The sequence below is a fragment of the Arvicola amphibius genome, chromosome 7 (genome assembly GCF_903992535.2).
Source record: "Arvicola amphibius chromosome 7, mArvAmp1.2, whole genome shotgun sequence".
Lineage (NCBI taxonomy): Eukaryota > Metazoa > Chordata > Mammalia > Rodentia > Cricetidae > Arvicola > Arvicola amphibius.
Genome location: NC_052053.1, coordinates 54,815,013 through 54,839,929, shown reverse-complemented (window position 1 = coordinate 54,839,929; position 24,917 = coordinate 54,815,013). Strand labels below are relative to the sequence as shown.

General features: G+C 39.0%; 1 protein-coding gene across 1 annotated transcript; it reads left to right on the top strand.

The window, feature by feature from the left end:
* The first annotated feature begins 23,770 nt into the window (after positions 1-23,770).
* On the top strand, positions 23,771-24,710 carry LOC119819273 (olfactory receptor 3-like). Its single transcript, XM_038337392.1, is given in 3 exon segments — positions 23,771-24,056; positions 24,059-24,100; positions 24,103-24,710. Coding segments are annotated over 3 exon segments (936 nt in total).
* Positions 24,711-24,917: the final 207 nt, after the last annotated feature.

The following is a 24,917-nucleotide window of genomic DNA, read 5'->3' as shown; positions in this document are numbered from 1 at the left end:
CCTTATTAACAACGATTTCTCAGAAAATTAGAAAACAACCTTCCTCAAGACCCAGTAATACCACTTTTGGGTATATATCAAAAAAACGCTCAATCATTCCACAAAACATGTGCTCAACTATGTTCATAGCAGCATTGTTTGTTTTAGCCAGAACTTAGAAACAACCTAAATGCCCCTCGACCAAAGAATGGTAAGGAAAATGTGGTAATTTACATAGTAGAGTACTAAACAGCAGAAAAAATAACATCTTGAATTTTTTCAGGAAAATGGATGAAGCTAGAAAACAGCATTTTGAGTAAGGTAACCCAGACAGAGAAAGATAATTATTACACATACTCATAAGTGGTTTTTAAACATAAAGCAAAGAAAACAAACATAAATCACAATCCTAGAGAACTTACGCAACAATGAGGACACTAAGAAAGACATACATAGATCTAATCTACATGGAAAGTAGAAAAAGACAAGATCTCCTGAGTAAATGGGGACCTTGGGGGAGGGTTGAAGGGGAGGGAAGAGGCAGGGAGGATAGTCGAGAAAAATGTAGAGCTCAATAAAAATCAATAAAATAAAGAATTTAAAAAACAGCTCCTAAATCTGTTACAATTTTTCATTTTCCAGATTTCTTTTCAACAACATATACAGAAAAATTCCAAGGGCTGGTTGATTCTTCAATATACTGAGCATTGTTATTCCTGTACAACTCTTCTAAAGTCTGCAGTTTCTCTGTTGTTAAAGACCATTTCTTAACCTATATAGGTTTGTCTGTCAACTATTTCAAAGGTAGGGCTGTTGGTGTCTTTGACATATCAGCAGTTGTTGTGCCCTGTTCTTGTAAAATGAGAATGGTGGATGACTGTTCTTTAAAAACCTTTTGATACTTTCCCCTTAAACATATGTTTACCTATGGTATGTGTTTAAGATTGGGGGAATGCTAGTCTGAGTACTCTATTGCTGTAATGAATCATATCCTCACAAATTTATTGCTATGTTTGCTACATATGGCATTAATATTCCTCTCTCTCATTCTGGCCCTATGCATTCAACCCATCGTGCACTCTACTTTATCTGAGATAAAGTTTTGATCCCTAAAAACTGAACATTTACATTCTAAAGAGGCCAATTTGAATGCCAAGATTCTGATGAAGTTTTTGTTACATCTGCACCTGTATCTACAAGACCTTCAATGACAGTGTCATTTATTTGTATTTTTAATTTTCGTCTTTGTTCATTTATTAAAGCTTGCCAAAATACTTGTTTTATTATTTCTCTTGATGTTTTTGTTCTGTCTTCTATAGTTATTCTATTATCTAGAGCAGTATAGTTTCTTACAATAGACATTAGGTAATTTCATTGCTCTGGGAAAGAGTTTTTTTCTACAATGATGGGAAATGACTGAACTGGATTCTGCTTAGGGGCAGAATTTGGCATAGGTCCTGCATGGGGTCCCTCATGACATTACTCAATGCCAAAAGGATTACAATTTGTAATCCTCATTGACCTATATTTATTTGTTCAATCCCTGCCTTTGCCACACTTTACCCAAAATCCAGAACTGATAGGCATTCTGAATGGATGATTATTACTAGAAAAACTATTTCTCGGAATGCCCCATCTACAATCCCCTTTGAATGACCTTGCTTTCAACAATTATAACAATTAACATATTGAATTTTCCTCAAGCTTCTGGAAATCACCCCTCCTAGCCATGTGTTATCATGTTCATGAGATTTTATATTAATTGTATCTCAGATCCATTCCTCCAAACTTTCTGACCTTGCCTTTAATGGTCTAATTATCCTTTTGAATAGAGAATGGGCATTCTCAAAAGTCAGAGATTCAATTATTATTTGTCTAGCTTCTGAATTTGGTATCATTCTATTTACTGAGAAGTCAATCTTTATAAGAAATCTGTAAAGGCTTCATTTGGGCCCTGCATAACTTTAGTAAATGATTCAATTTTCTTTCCTATTTCTCCAATTCTGTCTCAAGCATTAAAAGCTGCTGTGTGGCAAAAATCCAGGGTGTGGTCATCATATACAGCATGCCTTTCTATATTTATCATAATATCCCTCCCTAGGAATTTGATCTTGGGAGATTTCCCTACTTTACTAGTTTTAGTCCATTGTTCAATACTCTTAGCCTTTTCTCTGAATCAGGTACTCCATTGTAACTGTGTACCAGTTTCTAAAACTTCATTAACCAAACCTTCCAGTCATTAGAGATAATTGTATTACAAAATAACCATGAGTTTTGCTTCACAAAAGGTGAATGCCTGCCTTATGAGACTATTGCTTCCTCAAACCTCCTTAAATCTAACATTAGCATAGGAGTCCACTTAGCTGTAACAGAGTCTCTGCCATTTGCAAATTCCTGTGTGGTTGCTCAATATATTAAGATTGGTTATCTGAAAACATTAGATAGTTCCTCTTTATTCTTATAATGCAATGTTGAAATGGACTGTCCACCAAATTCTTCTGTATGGGTTAGAATTTCTCTGTGATCCATTTTATTAGATTTTTCTAAGGGTTTGTATTTTAGCACTCAGATTAATCACCTTTTTTAGTGATAAGACAAAAATTATAATGCTAATGTTTACAACTGACATTTCATAAACCCCATCTAAATTAGTTATATTCTCATTTAATCATTGTTCTTCTCTATACATAATTTTACCATGTTAAAGTTAAAACTTTTTTATTTAGACAAAAAAGGGACAATGATGTGGGATTCTCCTCTGTATGTTATGAATATGCTATTTTATTATTGGTTAAATAGAAGCTATTTTGGACATTGGCTTAGGAGAATAAGACCAGGCAGGAAATCTGAACAGAGATATACAGAGAGAATAAGCAGAGAAAAAAGACATCATGTGGCTGCCAAACAAGAAAGATGCCAGAACGTTACCAGTAAGCTAAAGCCTAATAGAAATACACAGATAAATAGAAATTAGTTAATTTAAGAAATAAGAGCTAGCTACGATTACACCTGAACTGATAGCCAAACAGTATCATAATTAATATAGTTTTGTGTGATTATTTGGGTCTGGGTGACTGGGAAACAAAACACAGTCTCTGTTTACAAGACCAGGCTACAAAACTGTCTCCCTCATCCAGAGGGCCTTGTTCAGTCCCATGTAGGATCCCAATCTATTGGTCTAGAATATATGAGCTCCTGAAAGCTTGAGTCAACTGTCTCTGTGGGTTGCTACATCATAATCTTGATATCCCTTCCTCATATAATCTCTTCTTCCTTTCTTTTACTAGACTCCCATAGCCTGGCTTGGTGCTTGGATGTGGACCTCTGCACCCGATTCCCTCAATTACTGGATGATGGTTCTATGATGACAGGGTAGTCACAGTTTGATTACACATGAAGACCCATGTAGGCACCATTTCCACTATTGCTAGGGGTCTTATCTGGGGTCATCCATATGGATTCCTGGAAACTTTTCTATTTCTTAATCTGTTTACATCCCTGAGCACAGGATTAAATACCATTCTACTTCTTGGTGCTCCTTTACTCCTCAAATTGTTATACATCTTGTATTTCCCCTTGCTCAAATTATTCATTTTCATTATAAATCTTTACTAGAGTTACCATTAATAGCCACATGGCAGAGTCTACACTAGGCTGTTTTGAGATTTCCTTTGCCAACATAATTAATCAAAATATCTTCACTTTAGCCTTAGGCAGATTTTTTTAGACAAGAACAAAAAGCAGTCATATTCTTCACCAAAATATCACCAGAATGATATCTACTTAACTACTATCCCCCAAATGCTCACTCCCACATGAAAAATGCTGTATTCTTGGAGTAGCCTGATAAAACTGTATATAGTTTCACCAAAAGACTCCAACTCCCAGCAACTGTTTACTGAATATTAACATGGTGAGGAGCCTTATGAACCTTGTAACCTCTGGACTCCCTAATCCTTGTACATTTTCTAAGATTCTTAGACATATGCAATGATTAATAGTAATAGTAATAGTAATAGTAATAGTAATAATAATAATAATAAGTCTTAATTTGAAGAATGTTTAAATGAATATAATTCTAACAGTACTCTCCTTTAAATTTCCATAATCAATCTGGACTGGACTCTTACCACATCCTACACAGTCTCGTATTGTTGTCTTTATTTTCCTTCCCCATCCATTCCATTTTCTCTGCACATTATACACACATTTAAGTATTCATTGGCTTTTTAAATGACTTTTTAAATCTTTTTTTTGAAGTTTTTTTTCATTTTTTATTAAATTATATAATCTTACAAATTTTCACCTCCTCCCCTACTCCCATTCCCTCCATCCCCCCATCCCCCTATCCCCATCCCTCTCCAGTCCAAGGAGCAGTCAGGGTTCCCTGCCCTGTGGGAAGTCCAAGTTCCTCCCCCATCCGTCCAGGTCTAGGAAGGTAAGGATCCAAACAGACTAGGTTCCCACAAAGCCAGTACATACAGAAGAATCAAAACCCAGTGCCATTGTCCTTGGCTTCTCAGTCAGCCCTCCTTGTCAGCCACATTCAGAGAGTCCTGTTTGATCACATGCTTCATCAGTCCCAGTCCAGTTGGCCTTGGTGAGCTCCCATTAGATGAGTCCCATTGTCTCGGTGAATGGGCGCACCTCTCACAGTCCTGACTTTCTTTTTTTCCCTTTTTTCTCATTTTTTTATTAAAAGTTTTCATCTCCTCCCCTCCTCCTCCGCCTTCCCTCCTCGCCCTTCCACCCATACCCCCACTCCACCCCTCTCCAAGACAAAGAGCCATCAGGGTTCCCTTCACTATGTTAAGTCCAAGGTCCTCCCAGCTCCCCCTAAGTCCAGGAAGGTGAGTTACCAAAATGAGAAGGCTCACAGTGAGCCCATCCATGTTGTAGAGTTCATGCTCATCGCCGTTGTCCTTGGTTTCTCAGTCCTCCTCCACCGTCAGCCACATTCAGAGAGTCCGGTTTGGTCCCCTGTTCCATCAGTCCCATTCCAACTGGACTTGGTAGCCTCCCATTAGAACTGTCCCACCGTCTCAATGGGTAAACACACTCCTCACGGTCCTGACTTCCTTGCTCATGATCTCCCTCCTTTTGCTCCTCATCAGGACCTTAGGAGCTCAGTCCGGTGCTCCTATGTGGGGCTCTGTCATTTTCTCCATCCAATGCCAGGTGAAGGTTCTATGGTGATATGCAAGATATTCATGAGTATGGCAATAGGATCTGGACATTTCTGGCACCCTATCCTCAGCTGCCCAAGGAACTAGCTGGGGGAGTCTTCCTGGACACTTGGGAACCCCTCTAGAGTCAAGTCTCTGCCAACCCTAGAATAGCTCCCTTAATTAAAATATATAATTCCTTGTTCCCATATCCAACCTTCCTATATCCCAACCATCCTATTCCCCCAAGCTCTTCCCATCCTCCATTTCACACTTTTCTCTCGCCATCCCCCCTTCCCCCATCCCACCCCATCCCCATGTTCCCAGTTTTTGTCTGGCAATCTTGTCTACTTCCGATACCCAGGAAGATAACTATATGTTTTTCTTTGGTTTACCTTCTTATATATCTTCTCTAGGATTTTTTACAAATTATAGGCTTGATGTCCTTTAATTATGGCTAGAAACCGATTATGAGTGAGTACATCCTATGTTCAACTTTTTGGGCCTGGGTTACCTCACTCAGGATGGTGTTTTCTATTTCAATCCATTTGCATGCAAAATTCAAGATGTCATTGTTTTTTACCTCTGAGTAATACTCTAATGTGTATATATTCCACACTTTCTTCATCCATTCTTCCACTGAAGGGCATCTAGGTTGTTTCCAGCTTCTAGCTATTACAAATAATGCTGCTATAAACATAGTTGAACAAATGCTTTTGTAATATGATTGGGCATCTCTTGGGTAAATTCCCAATAGTGAGATTGCTGGGTCCTGGGGTAGGTTGATCCCAAATTTCCTGAGAAACCACCACACTGCTTTCCAAAGTGGTTGCACAAGTTTGCATTCCCACCAGCAATGGATGAGTATTCCCCTTACTCCACATCCTCTCCAGCAAAGGCTATCATTGGTGTTTTTGATTTTAGCCAATCTGACAGGTGTAAGATGGTATCTCAACGTTGTTTTGATTTGCATTTCCTTGATTGCTAAGGAGGTTGAGCATGCCCTTAAGTGTCTCTTGGCCATTCGAACTTCTTCTGTTGAGAATTCTCTGTTCAGTTCAGTGCCCCATTTTTTAATTGGGTTAATTAGCATTTTAAAGTCTAGTCTCTTGAGTTCCTTATATATTTTGGAGATCAGACCTTTGTCTGTTGCGGGGTTGGTGAAGATCTTTTCCCAATCAGTAGGCTGCCTTTTTGTCTTAGTGACAGTGTCCTTTGCTTTACAGAAGCTGCTCAGCTTCAGGAGGTCCCATTTATTCAATGTTGCCCTTAATGTCTGTGCAGCTGGGGTTATACGTAGGAAACGGTCTCCTGTGCCCATTTATTGAACAGTACTTCCCACTTTCTCCTCTAACAGGTTCAGTGTGTTCAGATTGATATTGAGGTCTTTAATCCATTTGGACTTGAGTTTTGTGCATGGTGATAGACACAGATCTACTTTCATTCTTCTACAGGTTGACATCTAGTTATGCCAGCACCATTTGTTGAAGATGCTTTCTTTCTTCCATTGTGTGCTTTTAGCTCCTTTATCAAAAATCAGGTGTTCGTAGGTTTGTGGGTTAAGATCTGGGTCTTCTATTCGATTCCATTGGTCGACTTCTCTATTTTTATGTCAGTACCAAGCTGTTTTCAATACTGTAGCTCTGTAATAGAGTTTGAAGTCAGGGATGGTAATGCTTCCAGAAGTTCCTTTATTGTATAAGGTTGTTTTGGCTATCCTGGGTTTCTTGTTCTTCCATATAAAGTTGATTATTGTCCTCTTAAGATCTGTGAAGAATTTTGATGGGATCTTTAAGGGGATTGCATTAAATCTATAGATTGCCTTTGGTAGTATTGCCATTTTTACTACGTTGATCCTCCCAATCCAAGAGCGAGGGAGATCCTTCCATTTTCTGGTATCCTCTTCAATTTCTTTCTTCAAAGACTTAACGTTCTAGTCAAATAGGTCTTTCACTTCCTTGGTTAGAGTTACCCCAAGAAATTTTATGCTATTTGTGGCTATTGTGAAAGGTGACGCTTCTCTGATTTCTTTCTCTGCCTTCTTATCCTTTGTATATAGGAGGGCGACTGATTTTTTGGAGTTGATCTTGTATCCTGCCATGAGACTAAAGGAGTTTATCAGCTGTAGGAGTTCTTTGGTGGAGTTTTTCGGGTCGCTTATGTACACTATCATATCATCTGCAAATAACAAAAGTTTAACTTCTTCCTTTCCAATTCGAATCCGCTTGATCCCCTTATTTTGTCTTATTCCTATTGTTAGAACTTCAAGCACTATATTGAAGAGATAAGGAGAGAGTGAACAGCCTTGTCGCGTTCCTGAATTTAGTGGGATGGCCTTGAGTTTCTCTCCATTTAATTTGATGTTAGCTGTCGGATTGCTGTAAATAGCCTTTATTATATATAGGAATGACCCCTGTATCCCTAATATCTCCAAGACCTTTATCATAAAGGGGTGCTAAATTTTGTCAAATGCTTTTCTGCATCTAATGAGATGATCATATGGTTTTTATCCTTTAGTTTATTTATATGATGGATTGCATTGTTAGATTTTCGTATGTTGAACCAGCCCTGCATCTCTGGGATGAAGCCTACTTGATCATAGTGGATAATTTTTCTAATGTGTTCTTGGATTCTGTTTGCCAGTATTTTAGTGAGAATTTTTGCATCGATGTTCATGAGTGAGATTGGCCTGTAATTCTCTTTCTTGGTTGAGTCTTTGTGTGATTTAGGTATCAGGGTAATTGTAGCTTCATAAAAGGAATTTGGCAATGACTGTTCTGATCTATATTATGAAATACCTTAAGGAGTATAGGTATTAGGTCTTCTTGGAAGTTTTGGTAGAATTCTGCATTGAACCCATCTGGTCCTGGGCTTTTTTTGGTAGGGAGGTTTCTGATAACAGTTTCTAATTCTTCGCGACTAACAGGACTATTTAGAGCATTTACCTGGTCCTGGTTTAACTTTGGTATATGGTACTTATCTAAAAAAGTGTCCATTTCTTTTACATTTTCCAATTTTGTGGCATACAGGCTTTTGTAGTAAAATCTAATGATTCTCTGAATTTCCTCTGTGTCTGTGGTTATGTCCCCCTTTTCATTTCTGATCTTAATAATTTGCGTGTTCTCCCTCTGCCGTTTGATTAGTTTGGCTAAGGGTTTGTCAATCTTGTTGATTTTCTCCAAGAACCAGCTTCTTGTTTCATTGATTCTTTGGATTGTTTTCTGTGTTTCTATTTTGTTGATTTCTGCCCTCAGTTTGATTATTTCCAGTCTTCTACTCCTCCTAGGTGAGTCTGCTTCTTTCTTTTCTAGAGCTTTCAGGTGTGCTGTTAAGTCTCCAATGTGTGCTTTCTCCGTTTTTATTAAGTGGGCACTTAGTGCTATGAATTTTCCTCTTAGCACTGCTTTTATAGTGTCCCATAAGTTTGAGTATGTTGTGTCTTCATTTTCATTAAATTCAAGGAAGACTTTAATTTTTTTCTTCATTTCTTCCTTGACCCAGGTGTGGTTCAGTAGTTGACTGTTCAGTTTCCATGAGTTTGTGGGCTTTCTGGGGGTAGCATTGTTGTTGAATTCTAATTTTAATCCATGTTGATCCAATAAGAAGCAGGTGGTTACTAATATTTTTTTTAACTGTGGAAGTTTGCTTTGTTACCGAGTATGTGGTCAATTTCTGAAAACGTTCCATGAGCCGCAGAGAAGAAGGTATATTCTTTCCTGTTTGGGTGGAATGTTCTATAGATGTCTGTTAAGTCCATTTGGTTCATTACCTCTATTAAGTCTCTTAATTCTCTGTTAGGTTTCTGTCGGATTGACCTGTCCCTTGGTGAAAGAGGAATGTTGAAGTCTCCCATTATCAGTGTGTTTGGTTTGATGGCTGCCTTGAGTTCTAGTAATGTTTCTTTTACATAAGTGGGTGCTTTTGTATTAGGGGCATAGATATTCAGGATTGAGACTTCATTCTGATAGATTTTTCCTGTAATGAGTATAAAGTGTCCCTTTCCATCTCTTCTGATTGATTTATTTTGAAGTCAACTTTGTTAGAAATTAGTATGGCCACACCCGCTTGTGTCTCAGGTCCATTTGCTTGATAAACCTTTTCCCAACCCTTTACTCTGAGTAGATATCTGTCTTTGTGGTTGAGGTGTGTTTCTTGTAAACAGCAGAATTTTGGATCCTGTTTTCGTATCCAATCTCTTAGCCTGTGCCTTTTTATAGGTTAATTGAGTCCATCGATATTAAGTGATATTAATGACCAGTGGATGTTAACTCCGGTTGTCATTTTTTATTTGGTAGTAGAGATTGTGTGTTTCCTTTCTTTGCGATGTGCTGGTGAAGGGTCACTAGATGTCTGAGTTATTTTGGGCAATGCTGGACTCCTTTGTTTGTGAATTTCCTTCTATTATTTTCTGTAAGGCTGAATTTGTGGCTATGTATGGTTTAAATTTGTTTTTTTCCTGGAATATTTTGTTTTCTCCTTTTATAGTGAATGAAAGCTTGGCTGGGTATAGTAATCTTGGCTTGCATCCATGGTCTCTTAGTTTCTGCAAAACATCTATGCAGGACCTTCTGGCTTTCATGGTTTCCATAGAGAAGTCAGGTGTTAGTCTGATAGGTTTACCTTTACATGTTACTTGACCTTTTTCCTTTGCAGCTCTTAATATTCTTTCTTTATTCTGTATGCTTTGTGTTTTGATTATAATATGGCAAGGGGATGTTTTTTTTTTTTTTTGATCCAGTCTATTTGGTGTTCTGTAAGCTTCTTGAACCTTCATAGGAATATCTTTCTTTAGGTTTGGGAAGTTTTCTTCTATAATTTTATTAAATATATTTTCTGGACCATTGAGCTGTAATTCTTCTCCTTCTTCTATGCCTATTATTCTTAGGTTTGGTCTTTTTATTGTGTCCCAGATTTCCTGAATGTTTTGTGATAAGAATTTGTTGGATTTGCTGTTTTCTTTGATCAGTGCGTTTATTTTCCCTATGGTATCTTCAGAATCTGAGATTCTTTCTTCTATCACTTGTATTCTGTTGGTTATGCTTGTTTCTGTAGTCTCTGTTCATTTACATAGATTTTCCATATCCAGCTGGCCCTCGGATTGTGTTTTCTTCCTTGCCTCCATTTCTGTTTTCAAGTCTTGCACTGTTTCCATTATCTGTTTGATTGTTTTTTCTTGGTTTCCTAGGATATCATTTACGGATTTACTCAGTTCTTCAAACTTTTTGTTATTGTTCTAATCCATTTCCTTAAGGGAGTTTTTCACCTCCTGTTTAAGGGACTCTATTACTTTCATAAAGTCAATTTGTTTCTATTTCATCTTGATTAGTGTGTTCAATCTTCCTGTTATAAGTTCGCTGGGTTCTGGTGCTTTAATGTTGTTTTTCAAATTGTTGGAGGAATTCTTGCATTGGCGCCTGCCCATTTCTTCCTCTGAATAATCCCCTTTGGGTCTTCTTTTAGAAGTTCAATTCACCCCAATGAATTCAATTCACTCACCCCAATGAATGATGGATCTTCTGGTAGACAGTCAGGTCTCCTTGCTGGCCAAGCGGCTCCCTGACAATGGGCCTACCTTGCTGCAGGCAGGCTATTGACGGACCTCCCACTAGCCTGGGGGCACTCAATTCCAGGTCCCCGGAGCCCAAACAGGCTGAGCTGTGGGATTTTGTGGCCCCAAAGATGGGAGGATGAAGGGGGGGGTTCTGGGTGCAAGCTGGGAAGGGACAGGAAGAGAGAGGCAGTATCCGGGGAGAATAACCCCTGCAGGAAGAGCAGGAAGTTTGTGTGTGTGTGTGTGGGGGGGGGTTGGGGAATGTGGGTGGTCCCTCTCCGGGCAGCTGCCGAGGTTCAGGCACTCACTCACCCCAATGAATGATGGATCTTCTGGGAGACAGTCAGGTTTCCTTGCTGGCCAAGAAGCTCAGTGACAAAGGGCCTACCTTGCTGCAGGCAGGCTATTGGAGCAGGGGACCTCCCACTGACCTATGTACACTCAATTCCTTGTCCAGGAGCCCAAACAGGCTGAGCTGTGGGATTTTGTGGCCCCAAAGACGGGAGGATGAAGCGGGGGAGGGTTCTTGGTGCAAGCTGGGAAGGGACAGGAAGACAGAGGCTGACTTTTTAAATCTTGTGATCAAATATTTTCATAGGTCTTCACTTTCTTTTGATCAAAGTGTCAATGACTCAGTACGGACTCCATAGTTCTACATGAGTCTTACCAATACCTCAAATTTTTGTTTGAACTTATTTCCTAGACCATAGACATCTTTTTGATCTCTTAAACATTCTTATAATTGTTTTTTAAGTGTGTCACCGATTTCTTCTAAATGTTTTCCGTTTGACTCTGCTGCTCTAATAAATAGCTATTCTATATCTATGTTGGATGTGTCACACTCTGTTTCCATTCTCACAAGTGTCTGCTTACTTACAACCTTGCAAACCTATGTCGCTTAAACTGCTCACTTTACTTCACAACAGTTGTCATACAGTAGCTACACAGACATTTTACTGGTGAGTAATTGAATGAATGAGTGAAAGAATAAATTAATACTATCGATTTATTTATTTTATTCATTTTGGTAGCCTGTAGGTAATTGGTTTTAAAGATTTTTTTTCACATTGAGTTTTATGATCTCTGCATAGATACTAACTATAATATGGGTCAACAATGCCAGGTGATATGCTGATACCATGACTACAGAAACTCTTATAACAGAATTCATTTAATTGGTGCTTGCCTAAGTTCAGCGGTTACTCCACTGTCATTATGGCAGGAAGTGTGGTAGCACACAGGTAGGCATGTTTCTGGAAAAGTACTGAAAGTTCTACATCCAAATTTACCTGAAGCAGGAAGAGTGAGACACTGGATCTGTCTTGAGTATTTAAAACTCTAAAACCCAGCCCCAGTGATGCATTTTCTCCAACAAGGCAACACCTACTCCAACAAGATCACATCTTCCAATCCCTGCCAAGCAGTGTCACTCCCTAATGACAAAGCTTTCAAATATATGATGCTACAGAGACCATTCTTATTAAAACTACCACATATGCCAATATGGTAGGAAAACTTCTGAGGCCATACCCCTAGATAAAGAGCTGCATACAGTTAATCACTGCTGAGAAAAGGAGACTCAGTCTTCAAATCCCAAGTTATCATCATGGCCACAAACTAACTCTGTCAGTTTTATAGGTATTTATGATATACAATATAACAATAATTTTTTAAAAAGTCATGAATTTGAGAAGAAATCAGTAATGACCATAGCAGGAATTGGAGGAGAATGAAGGGGAGTGGAAATAATATAAAAGCAATACTCAAATATAAAATTTTCAAAATTTAAAGAATTTTTAGTTTTTTAAAAATTAAGCACATAGCTTTCAAAATGCACATTTATGTATCATTTTCTAAAATATAGTATTATATACAATATTAAAATGTGTTAAAGATAAAAGGTTAAAAAGGGGGGAATCGTTACATATATTCAAGTGTTCCTGTAGTAAGAAAAAGTTCCATTCCTTGGCAAGTGTTTGTGTCCACATGGATTGGTAGCAGCTTTCCTCTCAGTTTCAAACTGAAAGTGGGAATAAAGTATCCCCTAAGCAAGAGAGCTTATAAAGGAGATATTGTGACATAAAGGCACATAAACTTTCAGTTTGAAATTGATTCATCTGGATTTGAAAATCCACTTGAGAATTTTTTCAGCCATTCTTAAGCTCAGTAAAGATGGACAATATTATCCCCCTCAAGACTAGATGGGTAAATAAGCACATGGTTATAAAAATTTTAATAAGTGAATTAATATGAAAATGATTAAATACTTATTAGTGTTCCCAAAGAGGATTGTTGTCTTTGTATGTGGCAAATGTCCATGTCCACAGGGAATATTAAGAATCATGCAGAGAAGGTTCCCTAATTGTCTGTAAACAGAAACTGTGCCAGTAGTCTCCTGGGTTTACAACCTGACTGATAAAGAGGAGTCCTGCTGTTGCTGTCTTGGAGCTGGTGAAACAGAAAGTGTGGCGTTTCCTCACATTAGGTGTGGTATTATGACTTCTCTCTCCATCTGGCTCTCAGTCTTTTGAGAAACATGAATAACAAAGCCATGGAACTGGCAACGTTCGAGTTGCCAAGCTTACCCTGAGATTGGTAAGGGCATTATTTGTAGGGCTATACCCAAAACATAAACACCTCTCTCTGTCTCTCTCTCTATCTCTGTTTCTGTTTCTCTGTCTCTGTCTCTGTATCTGTTTCTCTGTCTATGTCTCTCTCTCTGACTCTCTCTTTCTGACTCTCTCTCTCTCTCTCTCTCTCTGTGTGTGTGTGTGTGTGTGTGTGCGTGTGCGTGTGCGTGTGTGTGATCTCTATATCTGGTCCTAAAGGCCTGGTAAAAAAATAAAAAAAGTTGAGGGTAAAGAGTTAGATTAGTGGTTCAGATCATAACATCTTTAACTCCAATTACATTTAAATATTAATTTAAAATGCATGTGGACATGTTAATAATCAGTTATAAAATCTTTTAGATGATCAATATAATTATATAAGGAAAATGTTGTGAATCTCAAGTAACCCCAGGAAACATAATAATAATAATTTGGAGCTTGTATCTTTCTGATTAATAAAATGTTATACCTTTTCAACTTGTTATTAAATATTTGGTCTACATCCCTTCTGTATGAACATCAAAAATTAATAATCCACTTTTGTGAGTAGTTAAAACATACCTAATACAATATTCTACAACACACTTTTGCTACAACTTTTCAAATATTTATCTTACTGGATACATATTATTTTCGGTGGATTTACATTGGCTTTAAACTTTCCCTTCTTGGTGGAAACTAGAAAGCCCATTAAGAAAATTAGCCACAAGGCTGGAGATGTTGTTCAGCACTTAAGAGCATTTGATGATTTTCCAAAGGACTAGAGTTTGGATTCAAGTAACTCGAGCTCCAGATGATCCACCACCTTTTTCTGACTCCCATAGGCACTGTACTTATATGACATATATACAAACAGATGCATATACACAAATAAAAATAAAAGACCTCTTTTATTAATTGACCAGGAAATTTCAGTTCTTAGTCAGCTATCATTATAGGTTAGGTAGTGGATGTCTTAAACTCTCTGTTTATCTCAGAGGGCTTATTGAAGATTTGGGAAAGGCATCAATCCAATGGCCTTAATAATGAGGAGTGTCTATTCCATCCCTGCATACTCTTCTAGAAGGGATCAAGCATACTGGTTAGTAGCATGGATTTGTTTTTAGATTAGTCTTGGATTAAATGTCCTCTCATCATTCTAATGATACATGAGCTTAGGCAAATTATTTAAACACTTTCAGCTTTAGTTTTCAATTGGTTAAGCTGGAATAATGTGTTTAAACTTTTAAATTTATTTTATCTTTATGGGTCTTTTGCTTTCATGTATGTCCATGCACTACTTTCATGCCTGGTGCCCAAGAAGGCTAAAAAGTGGTGTTGTATTCCATGAAACCAGAGTTACAGACAATTGTGAGGATCCATGTAGATTCTGGGACCCAACTCAGTTTCTCCAGAAGAGCAATCAGTGCTCTTACCCTCATGTCTTTTTCTGTAATCATGTTAAGCTATGATGGAAACTATATGTCATAGAAGCTAGTTTATATTATACAACAGAGTATATGGCTAATAAATGGTTGCTAACCTAATTTATTTGTATTATTAATATCATCACCAAGGTGCAAATCTTGGGTTCAAAGATTTTACTGAACCTTAAATTCTTGGAACACTTCTTCGAAGCCTTGAGTGTTATCAGGCAGCAATTGTGATTTTACTTGATTATGCAGTTGCTGAAGGCTTTTGTTGGGAAGATAGATTGTTCTGAAATTGAACCATAGGTTCAAAACAAGCTAGTGGTGTAATATTGTGCAAGAAAAAAAGTCCCAGTGTTCTTTCTAAAATGAGACTCATAGTGCCTATTGAGAGATAGGTGTAAAATAAGTTTTTGTTGTATTTTATCACGAGTGCAGCAGTTTCTACTATTCAGTTCTGTAAAACTCACTTGAACTAAACCAATAAAATAGTAAAATTTCCCTCACTATCTGCGACCTCTGCTTTCTAAGCTCTACATCTCTCTTTATCCTTCTTTAAGGAAAGCATTTCCATTGTTCTTCCATCTAAATCTCATTCCATAAATGCTCCATTCTCATCTATTCCAATTCAGGAGCAATGTGGGTCATAGTCCTGTCTCTTTCCAAGGGATATTTCCTTTAAACTTAACATTTACTTGGAGCTTAAATATCTCTTTTCTTTTGTTGAAAGAATTTTGCATTATAGCATCCTACTGAAGATGGTATTTGGGGCAGGGATGTGGAAAACTCAAGGCTACAATGAAAATTACACTACACAGGTGAGATTTTTTACTTGTTTACTTGAGGGAGAAAATGACTTCAAAAATATGAATGATTAAAAGAAGCATAAAAATGTTCCATTATAGATTTCCTATACTCACTTAAAATTCTGGAGTCAGATTTGGATTATACACGTGACAATCTATATATAAAGTTCTCACCCTTTAGGACAAAGCAACAGAGTATACCATTCCCAAATATCCAGGAGACTAAATGGGAGTGTTCACACATATTCTGACTCTGCCTTTTTTAGTCCCATAGTTCCACCCTTCCTTTCATAGAGTCATGTCCCAGGGACCTATGCTGCTTTTGAGTCCCATTGACAAAGTAGTGGCAGGGCCTCTGATGCTTCTAAAATTTTGCTTTTCTCTTTAATGTTTAATGTAATATCAATTGGTTGATGAAACAGTTGTCACACCCAGTTAAAACCACTATGGTAGGCTCAGAAAAACACTACATCATGCATAGCTCAGTAGCAAGACTTGACCTTGATAACACTGGACCCCCCAAATTGCAAAGAACTACAATCAAGAAATCCAAAGAGAAAAAAAAATTCTAGGATTTTTTTGTGTGGTGTGAGGTAAAAAATACACTGTATGCTGTGTAGATCAACAACTGCCTCAGAATTACTCATCAAGGAATCCATTCTTTACACACTGACCTATACCACTACTTTTATCCATTGTAGATTATTTATTGTAAGCCTGTCTGTACTTATGCTCTGTCTTTCCTTCCACTGTTTTACAGGTTTACCTTTGTAACTACCTCTCTTTGTTTCTTTTTTTTTTTTTTGTTCATGGTTTATTTTTTTTTTATATTTAAAAATTTCCATCTCCTTCCCTCCTCATCCCCCCTCCCTCCCCTCCTCCTCCCCCTTCCCTCCCCTCCTTCTCCCCATTCCCTCCCCTCCCCTCCACCCATACCTCCCCTCCCTCCCTCTCAAGGCCAAGGAGCCATCAGGGTTCCCCATTCTATGCTAAGACCAGGGTCCTCCCAACTTCCCCCTGGTCCAGGAAGGTGATCGACCAAGCTGAGAAGGCTCCCACAGAGCCCGTCCATGCAGAAGAATCAGAGCCCAGAGCCATTGTCCTTTGCTTCTCAGTCAGCCCCCGCTGCTGGCCACATTCAGAGAGACGGGTTTGGTCGCATGATCCATCAGTCCCATTCCAACTGGAGTTGGTGATCTCCCATTAGTTCTGTCCCACCGTCTCCATGAGTGAACGCACCCCTCTCGTTCCTGACTTTCTCCCTCATATTCTCGCTCCTTCTGCTCCTCATCAGGACCTTGGGAGCTCAGTCCAGTGCTCCAATGTGGGGCTCAGTCACCTTCCCCATCTGTCGCCAGCTGGAGGTTCCCTCACGGTCCTGACTTTCTTTCTCATGTTCTCTCTCCTTCTGCTCCTCATCAGGACCTTGGGAGCTCAGTCCGGTGTTCCAATGTGGGGCTCTGTCATTTTCTTCATCTATCGTCAGGTGGAGGTTCTATGGTGATATGCAAGAAATTAATCAGTATGGCTATAGGAACTGGCCTTTTCAGGCTCCCTCTCCTCAGCTGACCAAGGAACTAACTGGGGGCATCTCCCTGGAAACCTGGGAACCCCTCTAGGGTCAAGTCTCTTGACAACCCTCAGGTAGCTCTTTAAATTAGGATATATGCTTCCCTGCTCCCATATCCACCCTTCCTATATCCCAAGCACCCCATTCCTCCGAGCTCCCCCCGTTCTTCCCTTCACACTTTTCTCTCCCCATCTTCCCTTGGCCCAGTCTTGCCCAACACTCAAGTTCCCAATTTTGCCTGGCGATCGTGTCTACTTCCAATATCCAGGAGGATTACTATATCTTTTTTTGGGAGTTCACCTTCTTATTATCTTCTCAAGGATCCCAAATTTATAGGCTCGAAGTCCTTTAATTATGGCTAGAAACCGATTATGAGTGAGTAAATCCCATGTTCATCTTTTTGGGTCTGGGTTACCTCACTCAGAATAGTGTTTTCTATTTCCATCCATTTGCCTGCAAAATTCAAGATGTCATTGTTTTTTACCGCTGAGTAGTATTCTAGCATGTATATATTCCACAGTTTCTTCATCCATTCTTCCACTGAAGGGCATCTAGGTTGTTTCCAGGATCTGGCTATTACAAATAATGCTGCTATGAACATAGATGAGCATATGCTTTTGTTGTATGATTGGGCATCTCTTGGGTAGATTCCCAATAGTGGAATTGCTGGGTCCTGGGGTAGGTTGATCCCGAATTTCCTGAGAAACCGCCACACTGCTTTCCAAAGTGGTTGCACAAGTTTGCATTCCCACCAGCAATGGATGAGTGTACCCCTTACCCCACAACCTCTCCAGCAAAGGTTATTATTGGTGTTTTGGATTTTAGCCAATCTGACAGGTGTAAGATGATATCTCAAAGTTGTTTTGATTTGCATTTCCCTGATAGCTAGGGAGGTTGAGCATGACCTTAAGTGTCTTTTGGCCATTCGAACTTCTTCTGTTGAGAATTCTCTGTTCAGTTCATCGCCCCATTTTTTAATTGGGTTAATTGGCATTTTACCGTCTAGTCTCTTGAGTTCCTTATATATTTTAGAGATCAGACCTTTGTCAGTTGCAGGGTTGGTGAAAATCTTTTCCCAGTCAGTAGGCTGCCTTTGTGTCTTAGTGACAATGTCCTTTGCTTTACAGAAGCTGCTCAACTTCAGGAGGTCCCATTTATTCAATGTTGCCCTTAAAGTCTGTGCAGCTGGGGTTATGCGTAGGAAACGGTTCCCTGTGCCCATTTGTTGTAGAGTACTTCCCACTTTCTCCTCTATCAAGCTCAATGTGTTCAAACTAATATTGAGGTCTTTAATCCATTTGGACTTGAGTTTTGTGCATGGTGATAGATATGGATCTACTTTCATTCTTCTACAGGTTGATATCCAGTTATGCCAGCACCATTTGTTGAAGATGCCATCTTTCTTCCATTGTGTACTTTTGGCTCCTTTAAAAAAAATCAGGTGTTCATAGGTTTGTGGTTTAAGATCCGGGTCTTCTATACGATTCCATTGGTCAACTTCTCTGTTTTTATGCCAATACCAAGCTGTTTTCAATACTGTAGCTCTGTAATAGAGTTTGAAGTCAGGGATGGTAATGCCTCCAGAAGAACCTTTATTGTATAAGATTTTTTTGGCTATCCTGGGTTTCTTGTTTTTCCATATAAAGTTGATTATTGTCCTCTCAATCTCTGTGAAGAATTTTAATGGGACCTTGATTGGGATTGCATTGAATCTATAGATTGCTTTTGGTAGAATTGCCATTTTTACTATGTTGATCCTCCCAATCCACGAGCAGGGGAGATCCTTCCATTCTCTGGTATCCTCTTTAATTTCTTTCTTCAAAGACTTAAAGTTCTTGTCAAATAAATCCTTCACTTCCTTGGTTAGAGATACTCCCAGATATCTTATGCTATTTGTGGCTATTGTGAAAGGTGATACTTCTTTGATTTCCCTCTCTACTTCCTTATCCTTTGTGTATAGGAGGGCGACTGATTTTTTGGAGTTGATCTTGTAACCTGCCACGTTACTGAAGGAGTTTATCAGCTGTAAGAGTTCTTTGGTGGAGTTTTTGGGGTCGCTTATGTATACTATCATATCATCTGCAAATAATGAAAGTTTAACTTCTTCCTTTCCAACTTGAATCCCCTTGATTCCCTTATGTTGTCTTATTGCTATTGGTAGAACTTCAAGCACTATATTGAAGAGATAAGGAGAGAGTGGACAGCCTTGTCGTGTTCCTGAATTTAGTGGATAGCCTTGAGTTTCTCTCCGTTTAGTTTGATGTTAGCTGTCGGCTTGCTGTAAATAGCTTTTATTATATTTAGGAATGACCCTTGTATCCCTAATCTCTCCAAGACCTTTATCATAAAAGGGTGCTGAATTTTGTCAAATGCTTTTTCAGCATCTAATGAGATGACCATATGATTTTTTTTCCTTCAGTTTATTTATATGATGGATTACATTGATAGATTTTCGTATGTTGAACCAGCCCTGCATCTCTGGGATGAAGCCTACTTGATCGTAATGGATAATTTTTCTAATGTGTTCTTGGATTCGGTTTGCCAGTATTTTATTGAGAATTTTTGCGTCAATGTTCATGAGTGAGATTGGCCTGTATTTCTCTTTCTTGGTTGAGTCTTTGTGTGGTTTAGGTATCAGGGTGACTGTAGCTTCATAGAAGGAATTTGGCAGTGACTCTTGTGTTTCTATATTATGAAATACCTTAAGGAGTATAGGTATTAGGTGTTCTTGGAAGTTCTGGTAGAATTCCGCATTGAAACCATCTGGTCCTGGGCTCTTTTTGGTTGGGAGGTTTCTGATAACAGTTTCTAATTCTTCGCGACTAACAGGACTATTTAGAGCATTTATCTGGTCCTGGTTTAACTTTGGTATATGGTATTTATCTAAAAAAGTGTCCATTTCTTTTACATTTTCCAATTTTGTGGCATACAGGCTTTTGTAGTAAGATCTAATGATTCTCTGAATTTCCTCTGTGTCTGTGGTTATGTCCCCCTTTTCATTTCTGATCTTATTAATTTGCGTGTTTTCCCTCTGCCGTTTGATTATTTTGGCTAAGGGTTTGTCAATCTTGTTGATTTTCTCCAAGAAACAGCTTCTTGTTTCATTGATTCTTTGGATTGTTTTCTGTGTTTCTATTTTGTTGATTTCTGCCCTCAGTTTGATTATTTCCAGTCTTCTACTTCTCCTAGGTGAGTCTGCTTCTTTTTTTTCCAGAGCTTTCAGGTGTGCTGTTAAGTCACCAATGAGTGCTTTCTCCGTTTTCTTTAAGTGGGCACTTAGTGCTATGAACTTTCCTCTTAGCACTTCTTTCATTGTGTCCCATAGGTTTTAGTATGTTGTGTCTTTGTTTTCATTAAATTCAAGAAAGACTTTAATTTCTTTCTTTATTTCTTCCTTGACCCAGGTGTGGGTCAGTAGTTGACTGTTCAGTTTCCATGAGTTTGTGGGCTTTCTGGGGGTAGCATTGTTGTTGAATTCTAATTTTAATCCATGGTGATCCTATAAGACACAGGTGGTTACTAATATTTTTTTGTAAGTGTGGAAGTTTGCTTTGTTACCAAATATATGGTCAATTTTCGAAAAGGTTCCATGAGCCGCAGAGAAGAAGGTATATTCTTTCCTATTTGGGTGGAATGTTCTATAGATGTCTGTTAAGTCCATTTGGTTCATTACCTCCATTAAGTCTTTCAATTCTCAGTTAGGTTTCTGTCTGATTGACCTGTCCATTGGTGAGAGAGGATTGTTGAAGTCTCCAACTATTAGTGTGTGTGGTTTGATGGCTGCCTTGAGTTCTAGAAGTGTTTCTTTTACATAAGTGGGAGCTTTTATATTAGGGGCATAGATATTCAGGATTGAGACTTCATTCTGATGGATTTTTCCTGTTATGAGTATAAAGTGTCCCTTTCCATCTCTTCTGATTGATTTTAGTTTAAAATCAACTTTGTTGGAAATTAGTATGGCCACACCCGCTTGTTTCTTAGGGCCATTTGCTTGATAAACCTTTTCCCAACCCTTTACTCTGAGTAGGTGTCTGTCTTTGTGGTTGAGGTGTGTTTCTTGTAAACAGCAAAATGTTGGATTCTGTTTTCGTATCCAGTCTCTTAGCCTGTGCCTTTTTATAGGTGAATTGAGTCCATTGATATTAAGTGATATTAATGACCAGTGGTTGTTAACTTCAGTCATTTTTAGTAGTAGAGTTTGTGTGTTTCCCTTCTTCTAGTTGTGCTGGTGAAGGGTCGCTAGATGCCTGAGTTATTGTGGGCGTTGTTGGACTCCTTGGTTTGTGATTTTCCTTCTATTACTTTCTGCAAGGCTGGATTTGTGGCTGCGTATTGTTTAAATCTGTTTTTGTCCTGGAATATCTTGTTTTCTCCATCAATGGTGAATGCAAGCTTTGCTGGGTATAATAGTCTAGGCTTGCATCCATGTTCCCTTAGTGTCTGTAGCACATCTATCCAAGCTCTTCTGGCTTTCATGGTTTCCATTGAGAAATCAGGTGTAATTCTGATAGGTTTCCCTTTATATGTTACTTGACCTTTTTCCTTTGCAGCTCTTAATATCTGTTCTTTATTCTGTATGTTTTGTGTTTTGATTATTATATGGCGTGGGGATGCTTTCTTTTGATCCAGTCTATTTGGTGTTCTGTAGGCTTCTTGTACCTTCATAGGAACATCCTTCTTTAGGTTGGGGAAGTTTTCTTCTATAATTTTGTTGAATATGTTTTCTGGGCCTTTGAGTTGTAATTCTTCTCCTTCTTCTACCCCAATTATTCTTAGGTTTGGTCTTTTCATGGTGTCCCAGATTTCCTGAATGTTTTGTGTTAAGAATTTGTTAGATTTGTTTAGTTCTTTAATCTGAGAGTTTATTTCCTCTATAGTATCTTCAGAGTCCGAGATTCTTTCTTCCATCTCTTGTATTCGGTTGGAAATACTTGTCTCTGAAGTTTCTGTTCGTTTACTCAGAGTTTCCATTTCCAGTCATCCCTCAGATTGTGTTTTCTTCAATACCTCCATTTCATTTATCAGGTCTTGTACTGTTTCCCTTACCTGCTTGATTGCTTTTTCTTGTCTTTCTTGTTTTTCTTGGGTATCTTTGAGAGATTTATTTATTTCGTCTACCTTTTTGTTTGTCATCTCCATTTCTTTATGGCAGTTTTTTATCTCCTGCTTAAGGTCCTCTATTATTTTCATAAAGTACTGTTTAAGGTCGGTTTCTTCTATATCTTCTGGGGTAGGGTGTTCATTTCTTGTTGTTTCGGGATGTCTGGATTGTGGTGATGTCATGTTGCCTTTTATGTTGTTGGAGGAGCTCCTGCATTGGTGCCTGCCCATCTCTTCCTTCAAAAGGAGCCTGGAGGCGTTTGGTGTCCTAGACCAATCTTTGCTGTGACTGAAACTGGTTGGATCTCCCCAGTGCCAGAGGAGGACCTAATCCTTGCTTCACAATCTGAAGAAGCTCGCACTCCCTTGCAGGAATCCTCAGACCTGCCTGGAGGCCAGAGTCTGACTCCTCTGGGTGGATGGCCTTAGAACAGGAGCAGGACACTTGAGAACACTAGGGAAAGCTTGGGAGACACAAGCCTGCAGAGGGAAGTGGGGGTAGGGGGTCTGTGCTCTCTTCAGGGCAGGTTGCCCCAGGGTCCGCATTCACTCACCAGTTCAGATGGAATGTCAGGGCACAGGATCAGGGATTCCAGGCAGCCCAGGGTCGCAGCCCAGACAAAAGGGCCAAGGTGGGGGCAGGGCGGGATGGAATACCACACAGCGAACCTGGCAGCACAATCTGAAGGAGCCCGCACCCCTCCACAGGAATCCTCAGACCTGCCTGGAGGCCAGAGTCTGACCCCTTTGGGTGGATGGCCTTAGAACAGGAGCAGGACACCTGAGAACACTAGGGAAAGCTTCCTCTCTTTGTTTCTTATAGTAACTGTTGTGCTGTAATATGCCTCTGTACACTGTAGTAAATACCTTTATTCTTTAAAAATATAGATATTTATATTGATATATGCTAGAAAATAAATATGCTCTAGGTTGTATTAAAGATACTAAGAATTTATTTTAATTTTTCTCTTTGGATTTCTTGATTTTTTGGACCACAGCTAGGGACCAACATAGATATACTAATTATACTCATAGACAAAGAGGATTTAAACAAGGAAGAAATCATCCCAACTTTAATTACAAAGGGTCATTAGATTTCAGATACTAGAAAACTATTTTGCTTCAGAAAAACAAACATGGGGTCAAGACACTTGGGTTGATGACCTCTCTTTTATCTGTCTTACTTCTGTGGTTATAAGACTATTTTCTTCAACCATCCCATCTGTAGAAAAGAAATGATAACAGCATGTACCTAGACCATATATTTACAGCTACTGAATGAATTAGTTATGCACACATGGTTAGAATCTTACATAAGGAAAAACACTTAGTAAATTTTGACTATAAATATTATTTGTTTATAGACTCAGAGATCAGACTGAGAAAGAAAGTGGCTGCATGCCTGAATCTACATTTTTTTCCTCCACAACATTTTTAGAAAAACATGAGAGATGTAAAAGAAAGACTTGTAATGGAAGACATTCTCTAAGACTTTAACAAACACCTCTATCATCATATGCCACAACCATTTCTTATTCCTTCAACTTCCCCAGCAGTAGCTGTCCCCAGCTGATACACAGCATGAGACTCAAGAACCAGAGTACTGTGTCTGAATTTCTTCTGCTGGGGCTCCCCATCAGACCAGAGCAGTGGGGCATCTTCTTCACCCTATTCCTGACCATGTACCTAATCACAGTGCTGGGGAACCTGCTCATCATCCTGCTCATCAGGCTGGACTCTCACCTCCACACCCCCATGTACTTTTTCCTCAGCCACTTGGCCTTCACAGACATTTCCTTTTCATCTGTCACTGTCCCAAAGATGTTAACCAAAGTGCAGAATCAGTACACAGCCATCACCTATGAGGGCGTGTTTCGCAGACACACTGTTTTATATTCCTTGCTGACCTGGACAGTTCCTTATCACTTTGATGGCATGTGACAGGTATGTGGCCATCTGTCATCCCCTTCGTTACACCACCATCATGAGTCAGAGCCTTTGTGCCATGCTAGTAGCTGTGTCCTGGGTCATAGCTTCTACTTGTGCTCTTTTGCACACTCTCCTCCTAGCCCAGCTTTCCTTCTGTGCTGACTACACTGTCCCCCACTTCTTCTGTGATCTGGGTGCTCTCCTCAAGTTGTCCTGCTCTGACACATCCATCAACCAATTGGTAATCTTCACAGCAGGTTTGGCAGCCATTATGCTTCCATTTCTATGCATCCTCATTTCTTATGGCTGTATTGGGTTCACCATTCTTCAGGTTCCCTCAACCAAGGGCATCTGCAAAGCTTTGTCCACTTGTGGGTCCCACCTCTCAGTGGTGGCTCTCTACTATGGGGCAATTATTGGCCTCTATTTTCTGCCCCCATCCAATAGTACCAATGACAATAATATAATTGCTTCAGTGATGTACACAGTAATCACTCCCATGATGAACCCTTTTATTTATAGCCTGAGAAATAAAGACATGAAAGGGGCTTTCAGAAAACTCTGGAGCAGAACGACAGGTTTTTCCAACTGATAATTTTCTTTTTTTATCAATATGATCTTACTTCCTTGATAATAAAAAACAAATTATTAAAACTATATCTCAGTAGTTTGCCCTTTACTGTCTCCCCTCAAAATGCTTTGCTTGCATTATTTCTATATCCATGTGAAGGAATGTAAAATAGAATATTCTATGATTTTGTTAATGTTTATTTTATTAGATAGTGGGGCTTATATCATT